Source organism: Crocodylus siamensis, chromosome 13 (assembly GCF_052110815.1).
Source record: "Crocodylus siamensis isolate JL-2025a chromosome 13, ASM5211081v1, whole genome shotgun sequence".
NCBI lineage: Eukaryota > Metazoa > Chordata > Crocodylia > Crocodylidae > Crocodylus > Crocodylus siamensis.
The window spans coordinates 3,679,961-3,701,944 of NC_143407.1; the positions used below are offsets into that span (position 1 = coordinate 3,679,961).

The 21,984-nt window shown below is 46.3% G+C and overlaps 1 protein-coding gene and 1 long non-coding RNA gene across 2 annotated transcripts in view; both read left to right on the top strand.

The window, feature by feature from the left end:
- PIGR (polymeric immunoglobulin receptor) overlaps positions 1 to 21,984 on the top strand; it is a 37,342-nt gene that overhangs the window by 12,272 nt on the left and 3,086 nt on the right. Inside the window, exons 10-16 of the mRNA XM_090026326.1 lie at positions 14,454 to 14,550; positions 15,776 to 16,108; positions 16,473 to 16,796; positions 17,963 to 18,286; positions 18,803 to 19,117; positions 20,100 to 20,226; positions 21,471 to 21,580. Of these exons, the coding sequence (XP_089882452.1) occupies positions 14,454 to 14,550; positions 15,776 to 16,108; positions 16,473 to 16,796; positions 17,963 to 18,286; positions 18,803 to 19,117; positions 20,100 to 20,226; positions 21,471 to 21,580 (1,630 nt within the window). The remainder of the gene's footprint in view (positions 1 to 14,453; positions 14,551 to 15,775; positions 16,109 to 16,472; positions 16,797 to 17,962; positions 18,287 to 18,802; positions 19,118 to 20,099; positions 20,227 to 21,470; positions 21,581 to 21,984) is intronic.
- On the top strand, positions 1,454 to 2,569 carry LOC149853693 (uncharacterized). Its single transcript, XR_016438940.1, has 3 exons — positions 1,454 to 1,499; positions 2,039 to 2,248; positions 2,390 to 2,569. It is a non-coding gene; the product is annotated as an uncharacterized LOC149853693 (long non-coding RNA).

Sequence of the window (21,984 nt, forward strand, 5' to 3'; positions counted from 1 at the left end):
CGGGTCCAAAAATGTCAGTGTCAAAACTTACAAATGCTTGGCTGCGTTAGAACAGAGCTGTAAAGTGATGTATCCTGGTACGTTAAAAGCCAGAACCATTTGTCTTTTCAAGTTGCAGAGAGGGAATTTTCTTTCATGCCATCTTATTACCAAGAAACAGCTGCAGAAAGAGACAAAACGCCCTGAAAATGGAGTACTTCAAAGAACTGTGAACATTTTTTTCATTAACTGACAAAATGCAGCTCTTCTCACATGAGAAATACATTAAAGGTGTTTTGAAGGTTAGAAAAAAGATCGCCCCATTGATGTTCCCCTCCAGGTCTTTGCTGAGACGTGCTAGCAGGGAAGCAGAGGTAACATTAATGCTGTTATCTGCATTTGTTCTGCCGGTAAAGAGAGGACTACAGGGCTCCAGATAAATGGGCAAATGCCCTTGGTGTGGCACCTCACAATTGTTCTCTCTCTGAAGAGCTGAGATTTTCACACACGTTACATGCAAGAATTAACCCAGTTGCAGATGTCTGCCGTAGGAAGCTGCGTGGAGCTGGGCTTGCAGAACTGAAACTAAGGTGCTTCTATCACCCAGTGTCTGGGGGGGTGGGGGGGACCAAGTATACAGAAATATGCAGACATATATAAAATGCACTCCTCTTGTCTGGAGCGAGTAACTGAGCTATATCAGGACAACGTTTTGCCTGGGACTTCGTGGAAGCAAGGCTTTTTAAATGAACTGCTAAAATGGTTTTTGCATCATTAATCTATGGATGAAGCAATTTAATGTCTGATCCCTCACCAAGGGCTTCATTGGCCTTAGTCTGCTGTGCAGCTGGGTGTCTGGTCTCACTGGACTCAGCATGGGATCTTTACTTGACGCCTCCTTCCCCGGCGGGGCAGCAATGGGGGCACTTTGGTAAAGACGGCAGCAGGGCTCATTTGTTATTTGTCTTTTGGGACACGCTGTCAGTGTGCTCGGCGCCATACAGGATCCGCCCCTGCCTGCTTGTGCTGGAAGGCCCCAAGTTCTGCCAGCTGGTCTGTGTGGGTGGAAAAAAAGCAGAATGACATTGGTTTGCAAAGAACAGCAGCAGCTGTAAAGCAAGCTGAACTTTCCTAATTCCCTCCGTACTGAGCTGAGAGGCGATAAAGCACCGAGAGCCGACCAACAAGACCAACTACCCAGCGTGAGCACCAAATACTCGTCCCACGATCTCTTAACTTCCTCATCTTCGTATGAAATCCCGAGCTGCCACGGCTGTGGCGCATGTATTGTGGCTCCCCCTGCTCTCTTCTTCCCCATCTCCTGTTGCAGTCTGATTTCACTTCACAGTTTTTGGTCTGGGGCTGCCCTATTAATAGCGCTGCTCATTGCTGCACCGTACCATCATGACTTCAGAGGCAAAAAATGCTTATCCCTGCAGGCTCAGAGCCACCACCTCCCATGCACACATATACACACAGAAGGATTGGAGCTGTGCGGGTGACAACTGCCGTGATGTTAGGTAAAAATCAGTCTAATGATATATCCCATGACTGGTCAAGCCAGGACTTCACCTTCCTTGCTTCTGCACAGGAAAACATCCAAGGCTGGGCAATGAATTGCTTTTTTAGTTACATGATTAACAGGGTGGGGGGGGGGGGAATCGACTGGAAAGAACACTGGTTCAGGTCAAAACAGAAATGTTTTGGGTTTGGGGGGTTTTAGGAGGGGGGAATACTAACCATTTTTGGTCAACCAATAATGTTCCTCAAAACGAAATATTTTCCTTCTGTTTGGGAGTTATCAAACCCTTCTGTCTTTCAATTTTAAGAAAAAGTAGCCATTTCAAAGCAAAAAGATTCTATTAGGCAATGCCGAAAGGAAAAAGATTTTGACATTTAGGAAACAAAGCAGAATGTTTCAGGGTTTTCACACCCCCACTTCTGTTGTTTCTGTTAGAAACATTTGCTACGTTCAGCCTGCCTCTGCGCAGATGCCATCTTTCCCCAGCTCCATTTTGCCGTGAATTTACTGTTTAATCAAAAAATAATCATCCCCCAGTTTGTACACAGCAGGAGACACGTGCGCCATTGCAAGTCTCATGCTGCAGCAGGCTGCGAGCTGCTCTCCTGGGACTGGGAGAAAGGGGACAGAAGCACTGGTCTGACCCATCTCCCGGGGAGTCCCGCTGGCATTAACTGCATCAGTAAGACTGGGACTGAACCTCATCGGGACCCATTTTTGGATCTGGGAACCTCAGATGTTCATCAGGTAAGGCATCTCCCAAAGGGAGACTGTCTAGTGGACACCTCTGCTTCCCTTCATCCCTTCCTGCCCATCTGTGACAGTTAACAACACTTTGGGAACTCAACAAGGAAAAAAAATACTGTATTTTTTGGGTTTTCCATGCAGTTGAGCAGCTTCAAGTTGAGAAAAGAGGCCTGCACCGTGCACTTGGTCACCTCTGGGCAGAGCTCCATCCAAAAGTCTGTGGGGAACTTCTGGAGACTCCTGCAAGTAGCACTTTCTTGCTGCCGGCCCCCTACATATGGCTGTGGGAGCCATGACCTGGACGAAAGGAGAAGGCAGGACTCTTCTGTATGGGTGGCCCAGGTGAGCTCCCAAAGCAAGGCCTTAAACCCAGCTCAGAACGGCCCCCCAGATTCCTTCCCTGATGGTGGAAGTCAGGAGAGGCATGGTCACAGCCTTGCCCTTGAGCAATCTCATCCTGCTAGCAGCTGCCTTGCCATCACTGGACGCTTGGAAATACAATCAGAAAGTAAGTGCCAGTGTAAACAGGCAAACAGGCAACATGACAGCAAAATGAAAAGGCAGATTGGCTGACCCACAGTCACATGAGATGTCCCCACCTGCATGCCTCTTTGGAGGATATTTCTTTAAGAAGACTCAACAGGTAGAAGTCCAGGGCTACAGTGGAGAGCAGTATTTAAAACAGTTTCTGTTCTTACAGTGTTCAGTGTCCTGCTGGCAGAGGGAGGCAGGACACACAACCACACAAGCAGGAGATCCTTAGAGGTCATTCACCTGTCAGGCTCGCAGAGCTGAAGAGATCCAACTAACAGAAAAACGAAGGATCACCACCTAGCCAGCAGATCCCACCTGGAGAGTGAGTAGCACTTATTCATTGTCTTCCTGAACTCCAAGAGCTCTGGTATTGCTGGTGTGAAATGCAGAAACAGAAGGACTCTGATAGGACTTCCAGTCTGAATGAACTCAGGGATCATTCTCCACGGTGTGCCCAGATAGCCAGATGTGTCATGGATTTCAATGGAGGGCGGCGGGTTTCAAAGTGTAGGACTTTTATATTTCTTTCTGCAACCGTTATATTTCTTTATTTCTCTTATAGAAAAAAAAAAAGGGACATTGCATTCCAAGTAATGATCCACAACCCTGCAAATCAGTATAGAGTTTGTGCAGCTTTTTGAGTCATGTGCCTTGTACCATATTTCTCTAGGGGGTGATTTGTAAAGCCAGGCAAGGAATGCAGCCACACAGGTCCTGCTATTTTCAATGGGAGATGCACTGCGTCAGCTCTGAAAATCTTAATCAAGGTTTGTTCCATAGCCAAACAGGCAGGCATGGAAGTATGATCAATGAGTAAGTCATGCATTATTATCTCCCGTGAAAAGAGAAAGTTCACTATGCTCCCTATCATCACATAATCCCACATGGATCCAAACGCTTTGTTGCTGCGCCTCAGAACAATTACTCAGCTCAGGAAATATGCTCATACAGTTATAGATCCATGTTATTTAGAGTGCAGAGAAGCAACAACATACTCATGGGTTTTTTTTAATTTGCCCCTAAAAATATCCCCTCTTTTTGTAACTCTAGTTAGCAAAATTTTTACTGTACAATCAACAGCAGTATGACTAGTATAACCTGCTCTGCATTTCAATGGCATTCACCACCTATAAATCTGTTCCCTTCATAAATTAAGCAGCTTACCAGAACAGAAGCAGAACCAGAAGAATCTGAACCAACTGGGAGGCTGCAAATGATTAGTTGGTAGCATCTGGCATTTTAGGCTGAGCACAAAACCAGGTCATGAAGGCGTTCGCCTCCCCATCCTGTGTTCTGTTCTTGTTCGGTACGGAGAGCTCACTATTAATCGGGACACCTGTGAATGATGCCAAAAGTTAAAATATTAATGGTAGCCTGTAAGTGCATAGAAACCAAGGTTCTTGGTGCTAGAGAAAGCCCCGCAATATGAAAAGCAGACACTGAACTGTGTACTAACTCCTGAGGCACCTCAGTAAAATCTTCTCAGACACCGTCTCTCCAGCACATTACGATTTAGTGGCTGCTGTTTGTCTTCTATTGTAAAAGGGCCATCAATTCAGAAGATGACATATTTCTTCTTTTTCATGGGTACTCAGGTCGGCTTGAACTCTTACACTTGGGTGGGGGGGAGAGAATTTTTATTCGCCGTCCCATGAAATGCATTGGAAATATTTTGTCGGTGTGCAGAGTCATTATTCTATATGCCCAGGAGGATGATCCCACTGATGGAGCCAATTTTCCACTGCATTATATATATAGAAGTGACCATTGGCTTAATTCTCCAAACCTAAGAATGCAATATGCTGTGGGAGAGGATGCTGTGTGGGGGTTATAGCTCGAGATGGGAAGTCACGCCTTGCAGATATTCTACCAGTGACCGTAGAAAAGTTCCTACCACACTGTGCCTCACTTCACCTACCTGGAGAATATGCATAATAGCATCTGCCGCCAAAGCAGGGCTAAAGTTTGAATGCGTGCATATACAACTTTGAGATCTTCAGACACAAAAGCATTAGGTATCACAAAAGGGAGGAAAACATGAAGCGTAGCCATCGGTGTGTCTTGTTTCTACTTACAGTTTACTCGCCTTTCACGTTCGGGCCCTTGATTCTTTTTATCCTGGAGTCCCTCCTTGTTTCTAGTACATGGCTGCCATGCTTTAATGCTTGGGGAGCCACTAGACTTGGCTGTCTTTCCTCACGTAACAAATTCAATGCAGAAGTGATTAAGGCATTCAGGATTTCATCCTGGATTTTTAGACATTTGTCTTATGTAGTCAGTTATTAGTCCAAAATCCTCTGCTAGCTCAAACCCGGTGTTAAACAGGAAAGGAATGTGATGGTTGTAGCCGTGCCTCTCTTGGAGGCTGGTTGGTCTGACATGCTCTCCTATCTCATTTCAGTCTTTTTGGAAAAAAGAAAGGTTACTTATGCTAGTCAAGATATGCAGGATCAGGCCCTCAGCTTAGATTTTCCTCCATCTGTATTCATCCTCCTACATTTCTGCAGCAGTGCTTATGAGAACTTGCTTCTAGGCAGGCGGCTACTCCTCCTGAGCACTAAGTGGAGAGTAACTTACTCCACTCTGAAAGTGGCATAAAGCACGTCCTAGAAAGGGGGTCTATGAGGAGCGCACATGCTGGCAGGTGGTGTCCAGCCACTAGCAAACTGCAGATTCACACCCTTGTTAACTAACTGCACACCAATGTCCCCATGTAGCAACATCTGTCCTGCTCAAAACTCTGCAGGGACTTTGCACATGGAAAGGGGAGAGTCTGTGGCACCTTAAATAATAAAACAGTAGAGAGTAATTCCTGATGTTCCAGTCACCGTTCCTTCTCAGGCTACATTGCTTTAGTGTACCTTACTTTCAAAGGCATCAGAGGGAAGTCATTCCCGCTCTAAAATAACGTCCTTAAAAAAAATCTGGGTTGCAACGGTGGTGAGATTTTTCAGACGGTGCAACACATTGTGGGCAATTGCCCAAATAGACCATGTAATGGTGATCTAAAATTAATCCATGCAGCTCACCCTGAAACAGTCGAATGGTTATCAAATTTAGATATTAATCTTTGAATGTTGTAATCCAAAAATGCCATACAAACGAAGATGAAGAATGTCCTAATTTCTTAAATATTTTAATTGGGGTAAAGGACCCTGCAATCTCAGGAACTGGAAGAATTCATTAGAATTTGATGTCTGAATTTTTGGAATCATATTAGTCTGACTTCTGACTGTTTCACCCTTCAGAAATATAACTGAAAGCCTCAGGCATGCTAATGTTGTGCAGTGCGCAGAAAATTGACTTTTCTTTCAAGGTGAAGGACAGCCCAACTTCTAGTTGAACTGGAGGCAAAATTCAGCAGGAGGAGAAAAATCTAGAACAGTTTTATCCTGTTTAGCATAGCTACAGAAGTTTGTGCAATATTCAGAAAAGATCTGCAAGTTTGCAAGACCCTTCAACTCAGCTCCTTCCTTCCCTGTGGAGCCTGACTACAGTCACTTGTGCCACTTTCTGATTCACCTGAGTCAGCAATGTGGATCAAATACAAACAGCTCCAACTGGATTACCGCAAAGGCTTAGCCCCTCACAAGGAAGTGATGATCTTTATTCGCTTTCTGGTAAATGCGGCCAAAGTGACAAAAGGTTATTTTAAACTGTGCTTTCCTAAAATCAGAAAATCACCAGCTGCATTTTCAACGTTTCAGTGATCAAGTAGTGTTCCCTCAACATCAGCCATTGTTAAGAGCAATAATTAATGATTATTGCATGAGGCTGTGGAGGCTGCAGGCCCAGATATCATTGCTTTAGGGTTCAGTGTCTGAGCTTAGTCAATGGGACTTGGGAATGAACTCTTCCTTTCCAACATGAGCCACTGAGCACCCCGATTTGTTTAAGTCTGGGAGCAGGTTCGAGATCTCAGTTGCACCACGGCCCAGCCGGAGCGGCTTTGCTGAGATCAACAGAGTTTTGCTGGTTTAGATGGAGGCTGGGCTACAGCCCTGGGAAGTGGTTTTTTAGTCTGGGTTTCCTATGCAATCTGAGCAAAAGGAAAAGAAAAAAAAAAGGATTAAAAAGATGAGAAGCTTCCAGGCAAAGACAGATTCCCACAAAGGAATTTTCTGTTTTCCACCCCTGTGCTGGGGTTAGTCCATTTTCTGCTATTAGGAATCTACGCGGCTCTCACCACCTTGGTATCTAATGCTTGTGTCTGTGCAAGGAAGCTAGGGCATAAACCCCACTAGAGCTACTCCACATGAACCTGCTCTGAAGTAGAGTAAGATACTTCGCATCCCTCCTGCACAGAGAGAGTCCCTGCAGGGGATCAGTGCAAAGGCGCTAGTGCAGCAAACTCACATCTAAGCCTATTGTGCACTAACTCCTTCATGCAGACAAGCCCCGAGCCTGTACTGTTCTTCCAGGGATGTTGAGGGACTTAAGTGTATTTTAGCAGAAGTTAGTGACAGCGATGAGAGACAACAGGAGTCCTGACATCTAATCCCCTGCTCTAGCCACAGAAACACCTTGCATCTCCACGCAGGTGTGTTGAGCAGGACGCCCTCCTCGTCTGCGATCCACCCTGTTACGAGCGGCTTTGCAGCATTCCACGAGCACCTCCTCTCATTTTGGTCCCCACCAGCTACGTGCATCGTATCATAGCACAGAAGAAGTGTCAACCTGGCATTCCTTGCCGCTACAGCCCAGCGATGCACGGGAATTCAGCCCGGAGCAGTTACTGGAGTCTCAGAGACCTCGCACACTGTGACACACAGACTGAGGCAGCTGGACAGGGGGTATTGAACCATCTTTGGTCGCTTCACATGCACCCATAATCCAGAAAGACACAGCGCTGCAGATCGCACCCCGAGAGAGACACTGAGTCATGCACCAAGCTTCAGTTCCTAGTAAACACATGCTCTGCTGAGAGGCAAAAACTTGGGACGTAGGTGCCCCACAGATAGCACCTGTGGTATTAGTGGCACAGACTGGTCACTAATTCTTTAATAAGGATAATTAGTGGGGGGTCGGGGGGAGTTGCTAATAGATCGGTGAGAGATCTGGTGCAAAAAGATCCCTTTCCTAGAGCTGTTCTTGCAGGTTTTCCAGACAGTACAAGCATGGTTTTGGAACCAAGGTAGATTGGCTTTTCTGTGCTAGCAGCGCCCTTCCTGCTTTGTGTTGGTACCGTACCTAAGACAGTAGATCCTCCTTGAATAGGACTTCTGTGCACCACCACCGTATCGGCTCACCGACATGGGCAATCATTAGGACCGATCGTTTCCTGAAGATCCCTGTAGAGTGTTTCCTGCGAGTGTAACAGTTCGTTTGGCTTAAGGGAGATTCGCTGAGACAGGTCTCCGGCGGGAACATGCGAAGGGCCAGAGCAACTTACTGTGCACTGGCTGTAGCGAGACCCCTCACAAGAATTGCCCCCGTATCTCCACTAATACACATCCCATGCCTTTAACCTGACTGCAGTCCACATCCTAACCCCTAAAGTGATCAGGAAGGGATCGGACTCTTTCATCTGTAAAGAAGTAAGCACCTTTTAGCCTTCTTGAAAGTTAGGATAAACTTCAGTCTAATCCAAAGAAAACAGGAACACAGAGTGGTAAATCAAAGGCCATTATAAGCCAGCTTTCACACCGATAGCCAGATCTATTTGACAAGAATGACTCATATCCTCCTCGTAATGGCATTTGTCCATCTTTTGCTCTGACCAGACTGGCAGGACTGGGGTGGCAATTCTGCACATACTCTTTCTGTCTGATTTCTGATGTGATCTCAGGGCAGTGGCCATAGTAAAAAATTACCCCAGAGCATTAAATAAAGGATAGTTTGGAACGCTAATAAAAATACACCTATGAGACAGAAGAGTAAAGGCCAGCGTGAATGGAGCTGGTAGGAGTAGTGGTGTGTTTCATTGCCAAAGCAATGAGAAACACACTCTGAGAAACTATCTTGCATGGGCTGGGTGGGAGAGCTGAATGGACTATGTCACCCCATGGTCTGGTGCTTATTCCTGAAGTACCCACAGGTAGAGTCACATTTCTTGGACATGCTACGCACACATTTGTCTGAGAGAAAGAAAAGTTTCTGATCCACCAAGCTACCATAGCAGGACTTCAAAGCTTCTGTATTGTGGGCTTGGAAAAAAGCACGCAGAACTGAAGTGAGGGTGCACTGCCCAGCTGTCATGCAGTAGATAGAGAATAGAATCAGAGCCTACGTATCCAACAGTCAGATGAGAGCTTTTGAAAGAAAAATAAAAAGTTATAGCCAAATCCTCACTTAGCCTTGAATCCACTGACTTCCAGGGCCCTTGGCTGATGGGCAGCAGCCCTTTGGCTTTGCAGAGGGCAAGTTCCAAGCCCCCAGGACATACCTGCACATGCTCTGGCGGTTAAAGCTTCCCTTTCTGTTTCCCCCACACTGGTTATTTGGCGAGAGTCGAACCGTGTCTGTGGGAACTTGCACACCTTGTTTCTCTTCAAACATTTTTGCTGAAACGATTTATCAGAATAGCTAAAAAATAAATAGGAAAACGAACGCGTCCATTCCCCCATCCAGTCCAGCTGACAGGCAGGGACTGGAGGAGGACCGCAGGTAAGGGGCACCAGTGTCGACAGCGTGCATCACCGCTCTGTGCGCGTGCTGGCTGGCCGAAGAGCCCCGCGTGGTAGCAGCGTTGCTGTCTCTCAACACCCTGAGGATAAAACAGAGCCTTTTGTTTCTTTCGTTCCTGTTTAGCTTCAATTGCGAGGCAGTGGACCAGCCTCCAAGGAGGTATCCCTTGGGATTTTAATGACATTTGGTTTTAGATGTCTTCTTGCTGGGGAAAGGTGCTGGCACTGGCAGCCGTGAGGACAGGAGCCTTCAGTCTGCCTGTGCCGATGGAAATCCAGGCTTCTCACATACACACCATACCCCCATGGCGTGGCAGAATTAAATCCGGAGCAGCAGTTCTCAACCAGGGGGCCACATGTTCCTGTTGAAGGTACTGTGGGGTACCAGGCATACGAAGTTCTTCGGGTAGATGTGATATCTTTCATTAGACCAACTAAAAAGTTGGGGGAAATGTTCTTTGCAAGCTTTCAGGCACAAAAGCCCTTCTTCAGGCGTAGAGGGAGTCTGTGAGAATTGCAAAGAACAACTGTTCCAACTATTTAGGTGGGCTAATAACAGATATCACATCTACCCAAAGAACCTCGTCCGCTACGCCCTTGGACCAACACGGCGACAACCAGCGACCCTGTGGGGTATCACGCACTCCTTGCATTTTACCTGTTAAGCGTGCAAACATCTACACGGTTCACAAGGTAAACCCGGAGACTTTAAATTAGGAATCCAGGGTGTTGCAAACTGTGATTTTTGGGAATTCTTTGCAGCAGCAGAATTGCTCCATTATTATTTGGCAGAGAAAAAACGAGCAAAAGCTAAGAGCTGACGTTTTTTTGAGGGGGACCTTGAGTGTAATGAAATGAGGGGGGCTGGAGACTAGAAAAGGCTGAGCACCACCGGTCTAGAAAGAGCCCTTCAGCGAGTGACAGCATGGCTCTGTCTCGGGAGCCGTTTCAGGCCTGGAGGCTATTGCGGAGGCTGGAAGCGTTTCACCAGCTCCAGATGGAGCACATGACGACAGCCAGCGACTTCGGGCCAGCCTCAGCCTGTCGGGTGTTTGAACTGGGGAGCTACAGGTAAAGCACTCTCGCTCTCTCATACAGTGCCTTGGGCCGTCCTGCTCCCCCCCGGCTGTGCTGTTCTTGGTCTGCGAATGGCCAGGAACATGCAGAAAGAGCCATGCATCTGCATAGGTGCAAGGAGGAGGAAATGGAAGTGGAAAAATGCAGTGAATTACCCAGCACCACATGGCACCCTCCACCCACCGGACTCATGCTCAGTATTAACCCAGCGATCAATGCTTGCACGGGGTGCCGAGACTCTGGGATGCCAGGGGCAAGCATGGCTACTGCAAGGGGCATGCATAGAGTTCATTTCAAATAGGGCGATCCAGCTCAGCTTCCCCCGGCAGCTTTTAGAAGGGATTAGCCAAGGGCTAATGAGAGGGTGGGCAGAAAAGTCCCCTATGTCAGGTTATCCCCCTGCAGCCTCCTGCCGGGTCAAAGACAGCTTTACTGTCGACTGCAGAGGGGTAAAGATTTCCACTCCCCACCCCCAACCCCGCCATATTTATTAGTGGGGGAAGGCTCTTTCTCCTCTTGTTCTCCTGCCAAACCTGGATAGAAAAAAAATCCTCTTTGCTGTTGAGCTGCAAGGTACATTATGGGCACAAACGCACCTCACTCGACAGAGACCTTTTCGGTGTCCTCCGTCACCATTTCCTGCATTCACTGCAGTGAGCTGCTGATGCAGGGCTTGCCTCAGGCTGGCGTTGCTCAAAGTGCTGTCCCAGCAACGGCAGCCGGGCCGGGTACAGACATTACACTTTTACTGGTATAAGGGAGCCTGACTGGAACACAGACGTGGCTTTCCCCCATGATTTAGCCCTCTTGGGTCCCATTTGCAGCTGCCTCACCTTTTCACCCTCCCCCTGTTTGGGAGCCCCTGCTCTGCACAAGCAGGCACGTTTAGCTCGTTTTAGTTGTACTTACTCTCCCCTTCCTACCAGCGCTGTGATAGCTTCCTTTCTCCAGTGCTCTGAAGTTCAGTCTTACTTGGATCGTAGGCAGCAAATCCACCAGCAAATGGTCTTCGGTGGCATCACCGAGTGACGAGACCTTCCAGCAACAGAGGACTGAGAAACTTCTCTTGCAGCAGCCTGGCTGGTCCGGGATAGTGTAAACTTAGCAGCAAACCCTTCTGCTGTGCTATGTCCCAACCTGGGAAATGGCCTCACTCCTGGGTATGGCATGTGATGAACAGCAGAAGAGGGGCTTTCCAGTAACATTAAGTCTAAGGTTTGGTCTTTGCTTTTATGATGGAGGCTCTGGACAGAAAGCGGATTTACGCATTGGATAATTGTACCTGCTTGGACTTGTTATGCGGGGAAGTTTTCTCTATACATAACAATAACTGTGGTAAAGAGATAGGACTAAATCGGTGATAGGGCTTGACAGAGTAATGCAGCGGTTGTTCCAGTCATAATAAAGGTGTTTGCATGTACATGCATGCACATACAGGTCCTGAAAAGCCCCAGTACACACACAGATGATGAGAGGCAATTAGCACAGCAGAGGCGTGCAAACCGCACAATTACATCAATGCTGTCTTCCTCATGTCAGGGCGCAGCTTTATTGCAAGCAATTCGCACACAGTTACTGATGCTCCTTTGCTACCTAACAAATATCTACAATAAAAAAATCCCAGAACAGTGGTCTGTGAAGGAGTCCATCTAGCTAGTAATGCCCCAGGTTTCTCACCCCCTACTCGCTTCATCTCCTTCGGGTTCTCTAATCTTTTTGGCAAAGAAAGAAAGTGAATGATCAGAGGTGCCAGCTTTTCCCCACCTCTCCCAGGCAAGAGAAGTACAAGGCCTCATAGGCCAGCTCCAAAAAGATGTTGTAACTGCTGTAAGCAGCAGGGTCCTTCTTTTGAGTTGTGTCATTCACTTTCTACAGTCAAGCGGGCCATGTTTATCTTACTGGCTTCTTCTGGGATGACTATCGAAGGGCATTTTTCATGTTCTGGGAGTTAATTATTAGCCGCAGCCGAATAGCCCTTGAGCAATTAGATACAGCAGCAGGAAGAAGAAAGCACAACAGAATACCTTTCATTTCTACAAGGAAATAAAAGCCCTTTTCTCTGCTGGGAATTACCCTGTATAAAATAAATCTTGTCACTTGATACGTGGAAAACAAACCCCTCTGGCTGTTTGCATAAAACTTTTCTTGGCATCCTTCTTATTCTCTGAAACCTGGGATCACTGGATGGGTCAATGATCGTGCATAACAGATATACCTGCACACATGCACACTCCCCATGCCCGTGCATGCCCCGGCCATCCAGTGTGTTCAATTCGGGGAGGGGAAAATGGGTTTAAAGACTTAAGAACCTCAGCCCCCTTCAGGCTGTCATTGCATCCGGAGTCCAAGCCACTGGGAGGCTCAGAAATATTTGACTCTGCCGGTGGCCTCACGTCACTAAATCTGCCCCCGTGTTTGTCATGGTTTATCCTGCATCTCTAATCGCTTTCAAGAGATGTTGAGGAAAATAAAATAAAATAAAAGGGAGTGTGGGGGAGAAGGGAAATAGTTTTTATGCTTTGAGCTGCATCTCTGATTGAAAGGCAGAGGAGCAAAGATCATAAAATCAAACAGAGCCTCAGACCAGGAACTCGCAGCTACGGGAACAGGTTTTTAAGGAGTGGTTTTGGCAGGTGCTGAGGTGTCAAGTGCACAATCTTTCCTTCCACTGAGTGAACGGTGTTAAAAGGCAGAAAGGAAAAGCCAAGATGCTAAGCTCTTCAGCAGGGCTTTCGTTCTCAGGTGGACCGGACTTGCAGGATCTCGGCCGAGGGTGCAGAGATCTCGGGCTGGCTCAAACAATCACCAGATTTCTGAGCTGTTTTGGATGCAGGTCTGAGCTCAACTTGTAAGAAGCCTTGATGTTAGCAGGAAAGAGGGATCCTGCTTTTATTATGGATTTGGAATATTGAAAGTGTGGGGCAGGCTTGGATCAGGCCTGTCCCTCATTGCAGGTGAAACACCTGCTCGATGCCAATACTTTTCTGCACGGTAAAAGTGGCTAGGATAGCAGGTGGTCTGTGTAACAAAATGACTGCAAGAATAGGAGGGACATAAGGCCATGGGAAGCCCAATATTTCAGTGCTGCAGGCTTCCATGACAAAATTGAGACGCTGCTTTATAAATACTGGCAGGTTTTAACAATACGCAACAGTTGGCCTTTGTATGTGGGATAAATAGGCACGCGATAGCTATTGTAAAGGCACTGCCCACGTGGAGAACAGGGAAAGCCACCATGTCAATCTGTTTTCCAGGCAAAGACGGCACCTAGCGTCCAAAAAAATGACCATCCGAATGTGAAATTGTGTGACCCGCGATTAGTTCCCTGGAGCAAGTCCCATCACTGGTGTCCCGGGCAAACCTTGGGCTGGGCAAAGATCTACAGCACACTTCTTCTGCAAGGAGTCAGTTCACTCCAGGGATATGGCAGGTGCCAAGGCTGCCCAGAGCGGACCGTTTCCAGGTCTGAGTGTCCCGCTGGACGCTTGAAAAGCCCGGGCGCCGGACGGTCCTTCTGCAGGCCAGCACCGCCCTCTGCTGGCCTGACTCAGACCTTCCTGAACCATCTCTGCCGGGAATTTATCCACTGATAATAGCGGGGGGGAAAAACACCTTATAGACAGTAATTGCAACAATCCTGGCTGGGCGGCTGGTAAAGATTGTTATCCTCATTTCGACCTATCTGCAGGTTGCAAAAGGACTTAACAGTAGAGCCAAGAACAGCTACCCCAAGCCCCCTTCCACTGCTCCAAACACCACCTCCCACTGTTTCAATGTTGCGTTTCCCTTAGGTTCAAGTGGGCCGGCACGCCTGTTTCTGGTGACACTTGATCGACTCCAGGCCTGTGGTTTAGCTGAGGACTCGCGTGTCTGTAACATGCATAGATTCAACAAGAGGTTCCTTTAACATCTAAATGTTAATGATCCAACTCAATCAAATGTAACCTTCTGATTGTGGTTATTTACAGGTTTCTGCCCCTTGGAAGAGCCCGGGGTATGAAAGAAAAATGACTTTCCTAGTGTTCATCTTCTTGCTCGCCCTCGTCCAGACTGAGGCTGTAGGAAGTAAGTAGCTGAACAAGTGGACGGTACGCTAGAAGTGGCCGAGTTGCGTCACAGCAGACACTTGGCATCCGCAGCCATTGCACGGATGTACGTTAGCGATATCTGTCAATGGACACCATAAAGGGGAATGCTCTCCACAACCCATGCTGATGTCTCAGCGATAGCCTTGCGAAGCATTCATTCAGCATGAAGTCCATTCAGCTGCTGTGTCAGACCTTTTGGTTTTCCTATCTGTGGATCCTCATCTCTTCAGGGTGGAACTAGGACTGACATCTCTTAGGAATTTAATTAAGTGACACCCAGCAGTTTTGGCCCTGAACTTCACAGCAATGCTTGTGCCATTTCACAGTTTCGGTTCCATACACTGGGTTTCGTTTAAAATTTTAGGCCCAAGAAGACTTGAAATCCCAATGCAAAACTTAGCCAGTCACATACAGATTGGCCTTGGCCCAAAATACCATTCAAGTTTAGCCTTGTGCCCCTTAAATGTAAAGTCAGCCCCAGGCTCTCTCGAAACACAAGACCTACAGAAGGTCCCAAAAGATTCTTAAACCTCAGTTAAGCTTTGGATGAAACCTGACCAGAGTTCTGGGGCTTGCAACAAAATCAGCAGGCAAAACTACCAGTAAGAAGTCGTTGCCTTGGCGTGTCTGGGAATTTCAGCTATATTCTAGCTTGAGCCTTGCTTGGAAGAGTTATCACAACAGTGACTGTCCTTCCAGCTATGCAGTCTCTGTGTCTTCAGGCCATTCCAAGGTCACAAGAGGGTTAAAAGTGAAAAAGCAAGGTGAGCAGGGAAAACCCCCCAAAGAAACAAACTGCAGCAGGCAAAGTAAAGATTTGACTTGCTTCTGTCTTTACGTAAACCAGTTTGACCACCACAAGTATCTATTACTCTCTGTTGCCCACTCATTTTCGCAACGCTTACAGAAAGAAAAACAGTTAAGGTACCAGGCTAGAATACAAAAGAGCCGTGTTTACTTTCTGATTCTGCCACATGTTCTCTATTTGGCCTTGGACAAGTCACTTAATCCTTCCTTTCTCAGTCTTGCTGACTTAGGCTGTCAGCTTTTCTGGACGGAAATGGCTTCTTTCTATATGTCTGCAGCTGCGTTCCTAGCTCTGTGGGGCGCCCATCTCAGCTGAGGCCAGTAGGTGCGTAATATAATAACAAAATGACTTCACTTGCAGCAGTTATCGTGCAACGTGTGTTTCCTTTTCCCAGTTAGAAGTACCATATTTGGACCAAGGATCGTGACCGGACTGGTTGGAGGATCGGTTACAGTGCGATGCTTCTACCCTGACACCTCTGTAAACAGGCATGACAGGAAGTACTGGTGCAAAGAATCAACAAGGCGATGCGAGACAATAGTTTCTTCCAACGGCTATGTTCATCCTAAATATCAAGACAGAGCAAACCTCACCGACTACCCCGACCAAGGCATCTTCGTCGTGACCATGTCTAACCTGGAACAGAAAGATATGGGCGCTTATAAATGCGGCATTGGTATAAGTATGAGGGGACTCAACTTCAGAGTCGAAGTGGATGTGATTCAAGGTACTGTGGCCTCCAGGCTGGTTGAAATCATTATTTTTCCTTTTCTCTCCTTCTACAGTGCCTGTCATTTTAGAGATTACAGCAGGATTATAGCAGGGTTTTCTGCAGCGGGCACAGCAAAGCAGGGGGTGGCATGGTGCGGAGTGGTGCTGTTTAGGTAGGCTAGTACGGAAAGACACAGTGATGTGCGCGGGGGTACAGTTCAGCGAGATACCCTATACTGTAGCAAGGTCTGGGGTAGCCCTGGAAAGCACAGCAGCCCATGCTACAGTAATGCCGCCACGTGATAGAGCCAGGCGTAGAATAGCGCGGTAAGTGCAGGCCATATGGGTACCGGCTTCTGACTGATTTCTCGTTCACCCAGAATCGCCTCTGCCTAGCGAAGCCCAACTCTTCTACGTTGAGGAGGGAGGTTCTGTGACCATGGACTGTGACTTTGGGGAGCAACACGCTAGCGACAGGAAATACTTGTGCAAGATGGGGAGAACGGGCTGCTCCCCTGTGATCGACACGTATGGAGTTACCGGCGAGCCCTACAAAGGGAGAACGTTGCTGACCAACCAGCAAAGTCCAGGGTCATTCCGCATCATTATAGGCTACCTGAAGCCACAAGACTCGGGGATCTATTTGTGCGGCGTTGGGAACAACGGGGGAAAAACCCAGGAAATGGATTTACACGTCTATGTAGGTAAGTGTTGAAGAGGGCCTGTGTATGATTTCAGCCACTCCCAACAGTCTCGTATTCTGTTTTCCTTCGTGTTTGGGCTGGAAGGGGCTGCAGGAGGTCATCTGGTCCCACTCCCTCCTCCAGGCAGGGTCATTCCTATTTAAACTACTTTATACAAGTGCTGGTGGAGCCTGCTCTTACACACTTCCAAACAGAGACCCCACAGCCTCTCTGAGTTGCTTGCTTCAATACTTGACCACCCTTATAGTGAGAAAGTTTCTCCTAGCATCCAACCTAAATTTCCCTTGCTGCAATTTCCATCACTCCTTGTCCTGTTTCCTGCAGCCACAGAGACTAGTCTATCAATCATATGTCTTCTACTTTTAACCACCCTGAGGTCTTCTCTTCTCCACACTAAACAATCCCAGTCCTTTCACCCGTTCCTCCTCTTTAAAAACTCATTCATGTCCATTAACTTTACAGACAAAAAATTAAGTGCTGTTCATCCATTTGCTATTTTACTCAGGCATTCACATAGCAAGGAGCAAATCCCTGCTCGAACCATCTTACTGCTTATTTTCCATACTGATTTGTAACGGGGAAGTGGAGGGGTGGGAACAAAATACATTTTTGGACCAAGTAAATATGCCACATCTCTAAGCAGTCCTTAGAAATACCGTGTAAGGACTTTAGAGATGACTCATTTGATCCCACATACACCCTATTCCCTTCACAATCCTAAACTCACTCCCTTTGTCCAGTCTGGTTTCAAATGTCTCCTATCAGGGGTTTCCACTGCTCCCTTCATGACACTACTGCATGGAGGAGATCTGCCCATTGCAAGTTTGCCTCAGTCCTTCATTCAGGATGAGCTTCCAAAGGACAAGTGCAAAGAGCCGACAAGCCAAAGGGTATTTCTTTGCCCAACTGCTGCCACTCATATAGCTGTTACCATTTGCTTTGCTGTGTACAGAAAACCTGAAGTTTTGAGCGGGTGCTCTTGATCTTCTATTATGCACTTGGCTTTCAAGTGCAGTCACCATGCTTCTCATCCATCAGACATGTTAAAAATTAAGCAATAAGAAAGCCAATATAGCTGGTGTCCTTGTTTTAACACGGCCCAGCCCACACCACATGGATATCATCTCAGGGTGACTAACTGCATTCCTTGCACTTGGTTTCTCCAGGAACATCTATTCCCCAGGGGCCACAGGTAATAAAAGGAGTCAGAGGTGGTTCTGTAGCTGTTGAATGCCACTATGATCCACGAGGGACATACACAGTCAAGTACTGGTGCAAATGGAGAAAACAAGGATGCACCGACATAATAAGGAGTGATGGGTTTGTCACAGAAGCATACGAAGGGCTGATAGCCATGTACGATGATCGGAAAAATGGAACGTTTACCATAATAATGAATGATTTGAAAGAGAGCGATGCGGGGTATTACTGGTGTATGACCGCTGGAGACAAGGAAAGGAAAGCTTCCAAGGAGCTGAAGATTGTAAATGGTACGAGAATGGGTGTTAGTGACTCCTCTCTCAGCCAGCAAAAGGCATACAGGGCATTTCATCCATTCTTAATCCCAGAGCAAAGAGCAGAGCTGTATCTTTTTTTGAGGAGAGAGCCCTTTTCTCATTTGTAGCTTCTTAAGCTGAATGGGCGATGCTTTAACATTTAAAAAGGTTTAAGTTTGAGTGGCGGGGTTGTTATGATTTTTCAACCGAAGCGTTTGAAAATGTTTGAAACATTTTCTCACCCCCCCCAAAAGTTCTCACTATTTTTCTACCAAAGTTTTCAGCAATTTTCAAATTTTCCTAACAGAAATCTCTTTTGTGTCTTATAAAAACTCAGCAAGGCCATAGGAGTATCTATTCATGACCTTTACTGTTATGAGAGCAAAGTAAAGTGTTTCCTCTCATGGGCATATTCTTCAGATGGCTATTCAGGCTTATTCATGCTTTGCTGGTACCAGGCTTCAATCGCGCGAGTCATTAACAGCCTCATTTGTGTTTTCTCTCCAACAGGGATGCCTGGGTTAACGGGAGAGAAGGAAGTCAGTGCAGTGGTTGGTGCACCCCTCACTCTAACTTGCTCTTATCCGTGCAAATACTATTCCTTTCAGAAATTTTGGTGCAAGTGGAATAATACTAGCTGCCAGCCTCTCATCTCATATGAGCAAAACCAAACCGGCCGTGTTGTTGACTGCAACCAGGACAACAGAACCTTTTCCCTCAAATTTGACCACGTGGCACAGACAGACCAGGGGTGGTACTGGTGTGGAGTGAGCCGCAACGGTCACTATGGGGAAACGCTGGCGGTGAACGTGCAAGTACGAGGAGGTGAGCTCTACTACAGATTTCTCAACAAAAAAACCAGGCGAGAATTTCTGTGCAGCTACAAACGCTCACCCGTAACGGTGTCTTTCCCTCGAGAAAGAGTGATTGCAAACTCTAGGCTACACCACTTCAGAGCACAAACTCTTCCATGCTGAATGAACAAGGCTCTGTTTACCCAGCTGCTCAGACCTTAATACAGATATTCCTACAATTTATCCGTGGGTCCTGGGCCTCCTCCACTTCCAGATTATACTTTTACCCCCTTCCACATTGGAGTCCTCTTTTAATAACAATTGCCCCTGATGTGCTGCTATTTATATATGTTTTACAAGAACATTTAAAAGGCATATTCGTGATCAGAGGCCCGGTGTGTTAGGGGCTGTTGCACACGCTCGTAGTAAGCGACACTCCTGAAGCTTTTAATTTGAACAGATTAGAAAACAAAAAGAGAGCAAGAAAGGCTGGTTGCTATCCCTGTTTTACAGATGAAGGACTCTTTCGCAACTCTGAGCACATTTAAAAGGAAAGGTCTTGTTCTTTTGGAGGGGGTGTTGGGAATATGCAGGAAAATTGGAAAAAACCCAAACCTGATGTTCACGTCTTAATGTGCAATATTAGGAAACAAAACAATCTAGAAGTAAAAGGGACAGTTTGGTTTCACTGTCCTCACCTAACGAAGCGCAAAGAGTAAATGGAACTTGGAAAGAATATATTTATATTTGTCTTTAAGAAGAGTGCCAAGATTATCACATGTGGCCATTGGGTAAAAGTTTCACTTAAGTCCCATTTTTTAAAGTCCTAAACAAGTCAAAGCCATACTAAATCTCAAGGAGAATATTCTGAGAAATCAGACTTAGTCACATTTTGATGAAGTCACCTATTACTGATGCATAAAAATGCTGACTTTCTATTGGGTCTCTCTCTCTCTCTCCCCCCTCCACCCCTGCACTCTGATACTCAATGTGAATATCTCAAATCCACCTAGCAATCCTCAGAACTGCAGACGAAGGACTGATAGACAACACTAATCTCGAGGAAGACACTGGAAATGGTGTTACTCCTGAACGTGTTGTTCCTGAAAACAGAGCGGTACAAGTAGACTCTGAAAAAAGGTGAGTCTCTCAAAGTCTGTTCTGTTTATTAAAGGCACGTCTCACCGGGGGTCAAAGGACCTTAAGGGTGCTAGGACGACTCCTGTTCCCCACTATTATGTGATCTAGCTGTTGCATTTTAACCAAGGTCACCTGACAAATCCAGTTCCGATTGGCTAGGTTCATAGAAACCCACTGCTTTACTTAAGGAAGCTTTATAAATATGTGACTGATTATTCATTATTGGGAGAGTCACTGCCCCAGTGATCTCTGTCAACCAGATATGATGAGAAATAGGAGTAGTACTAATTTTTCAAAATAAATACAAGAATATGTGAAATCATACTCTAGAAACTTTAATAAGCATTCAAAATATTGACAGTAAATGGTTAGAAATGCAGTATAGGACATTAAGAGGCTATATTGTGATTAAAATACCACCGTCTACAACAGCTATCCAGTCACCTGATCTAGGGATAATAGCACATTATCACCTCTGCGTTTTCAAAATTATTCTTTCTTCCTTCTTCTGCTTCTTATTCTTCATTCTTATGCTTGGCTCCAGTATTGCTCATTAAAGTTAATGTAGTCTTCATTTCCCCCTCCACTTGCATCAATATTTAGGCTTACATTTCCCTCAAAAATATTAGGGAAGGGCAAGTAGTTTGGATAAAAGTAAGACTTCCCCAACTCCGTATTTGATTTTGAAACTTGTTCTAGGCATTGAGTGTTCAGCGCCAGGCAGTGGCAAAGTGCTGGACAACTGTGTCATGTCTTCCAGGGAGATTTTGCCCATAAAATAACTTTGGGTCATTTTTACAAGGTTGAGATAAACAGCCAAATCCTGAATGCTCTCAGCTCCAATTTTTGTTTTTAAACTTGTACCTATTGTTTCTTAAGATGCCACTTGCCATATACTGACTGTCCCAAGGGTTTACGTGAAATATGGGATACAGGTGTTTTTCAAGTTAGAAGAGCAGGCTGGAAACCATGGAACCAAGGTTCTTGTCTTGGCTACTATATTCATTCCCTTCCATTTTGAAGCAAGGGGTTTTACCTTTCCATGCCTCAGTACTCCACTTGCAAAATGAGGATAAACTTGCTTCACAAGGCTGCTAATGGTTTCTGCAGCACTCTGGAGCCTTGCGAGTGGTGTGAAAGCAATGATCCCCCTTGATTTTGAATGCAGCAGTTCTAGGGATGATTTCTTTCCGCTATTAAGTGTTCTTTTGTGAGTAACTAATGCTCAGTTCCTCCCTTTCTAGCTCTGGACAAAGTCAAGTGCTTGTCCCAGTTCTGGCTGTTATTGGTGGTCTGCTCCTGATCCTGGCTTTGGCCTTTGCTGTGTTTAGATACAGGACCGTGAACAGATCAGGTAAGTCCTACACCCTCTAATAATCTTTCAGGTAAGGGAAAGATGGACATTTAGGGGCAGATGACACATACAGCACCTCCACTGACCACAGTAGCTCCTATCACGCTGCCCCACCAGAGGGTTTGAACCCTGGGGGTCAAAGCTAGCATGAACTCCATGGAAAGCACTGCTAGGAAAGTGTAAAAGAGTCAGGACAGGCCTAAGCAACAGGACTGCATTGCAGAGCACTTGACATAACTAACTGACCCCATCTTCAGCCTTAAGGTAGGTCCCAAGTGGCTCAGATAAACATCTCAGGGCTTGAAACAGTGAACGCTTGAGTTTTTGCAGGGTGCTTTAATAAAGCCAAGAGTTGGACATGGTTACAAGTGGAATTATAAAACAGAAAATAATAATATGCTATC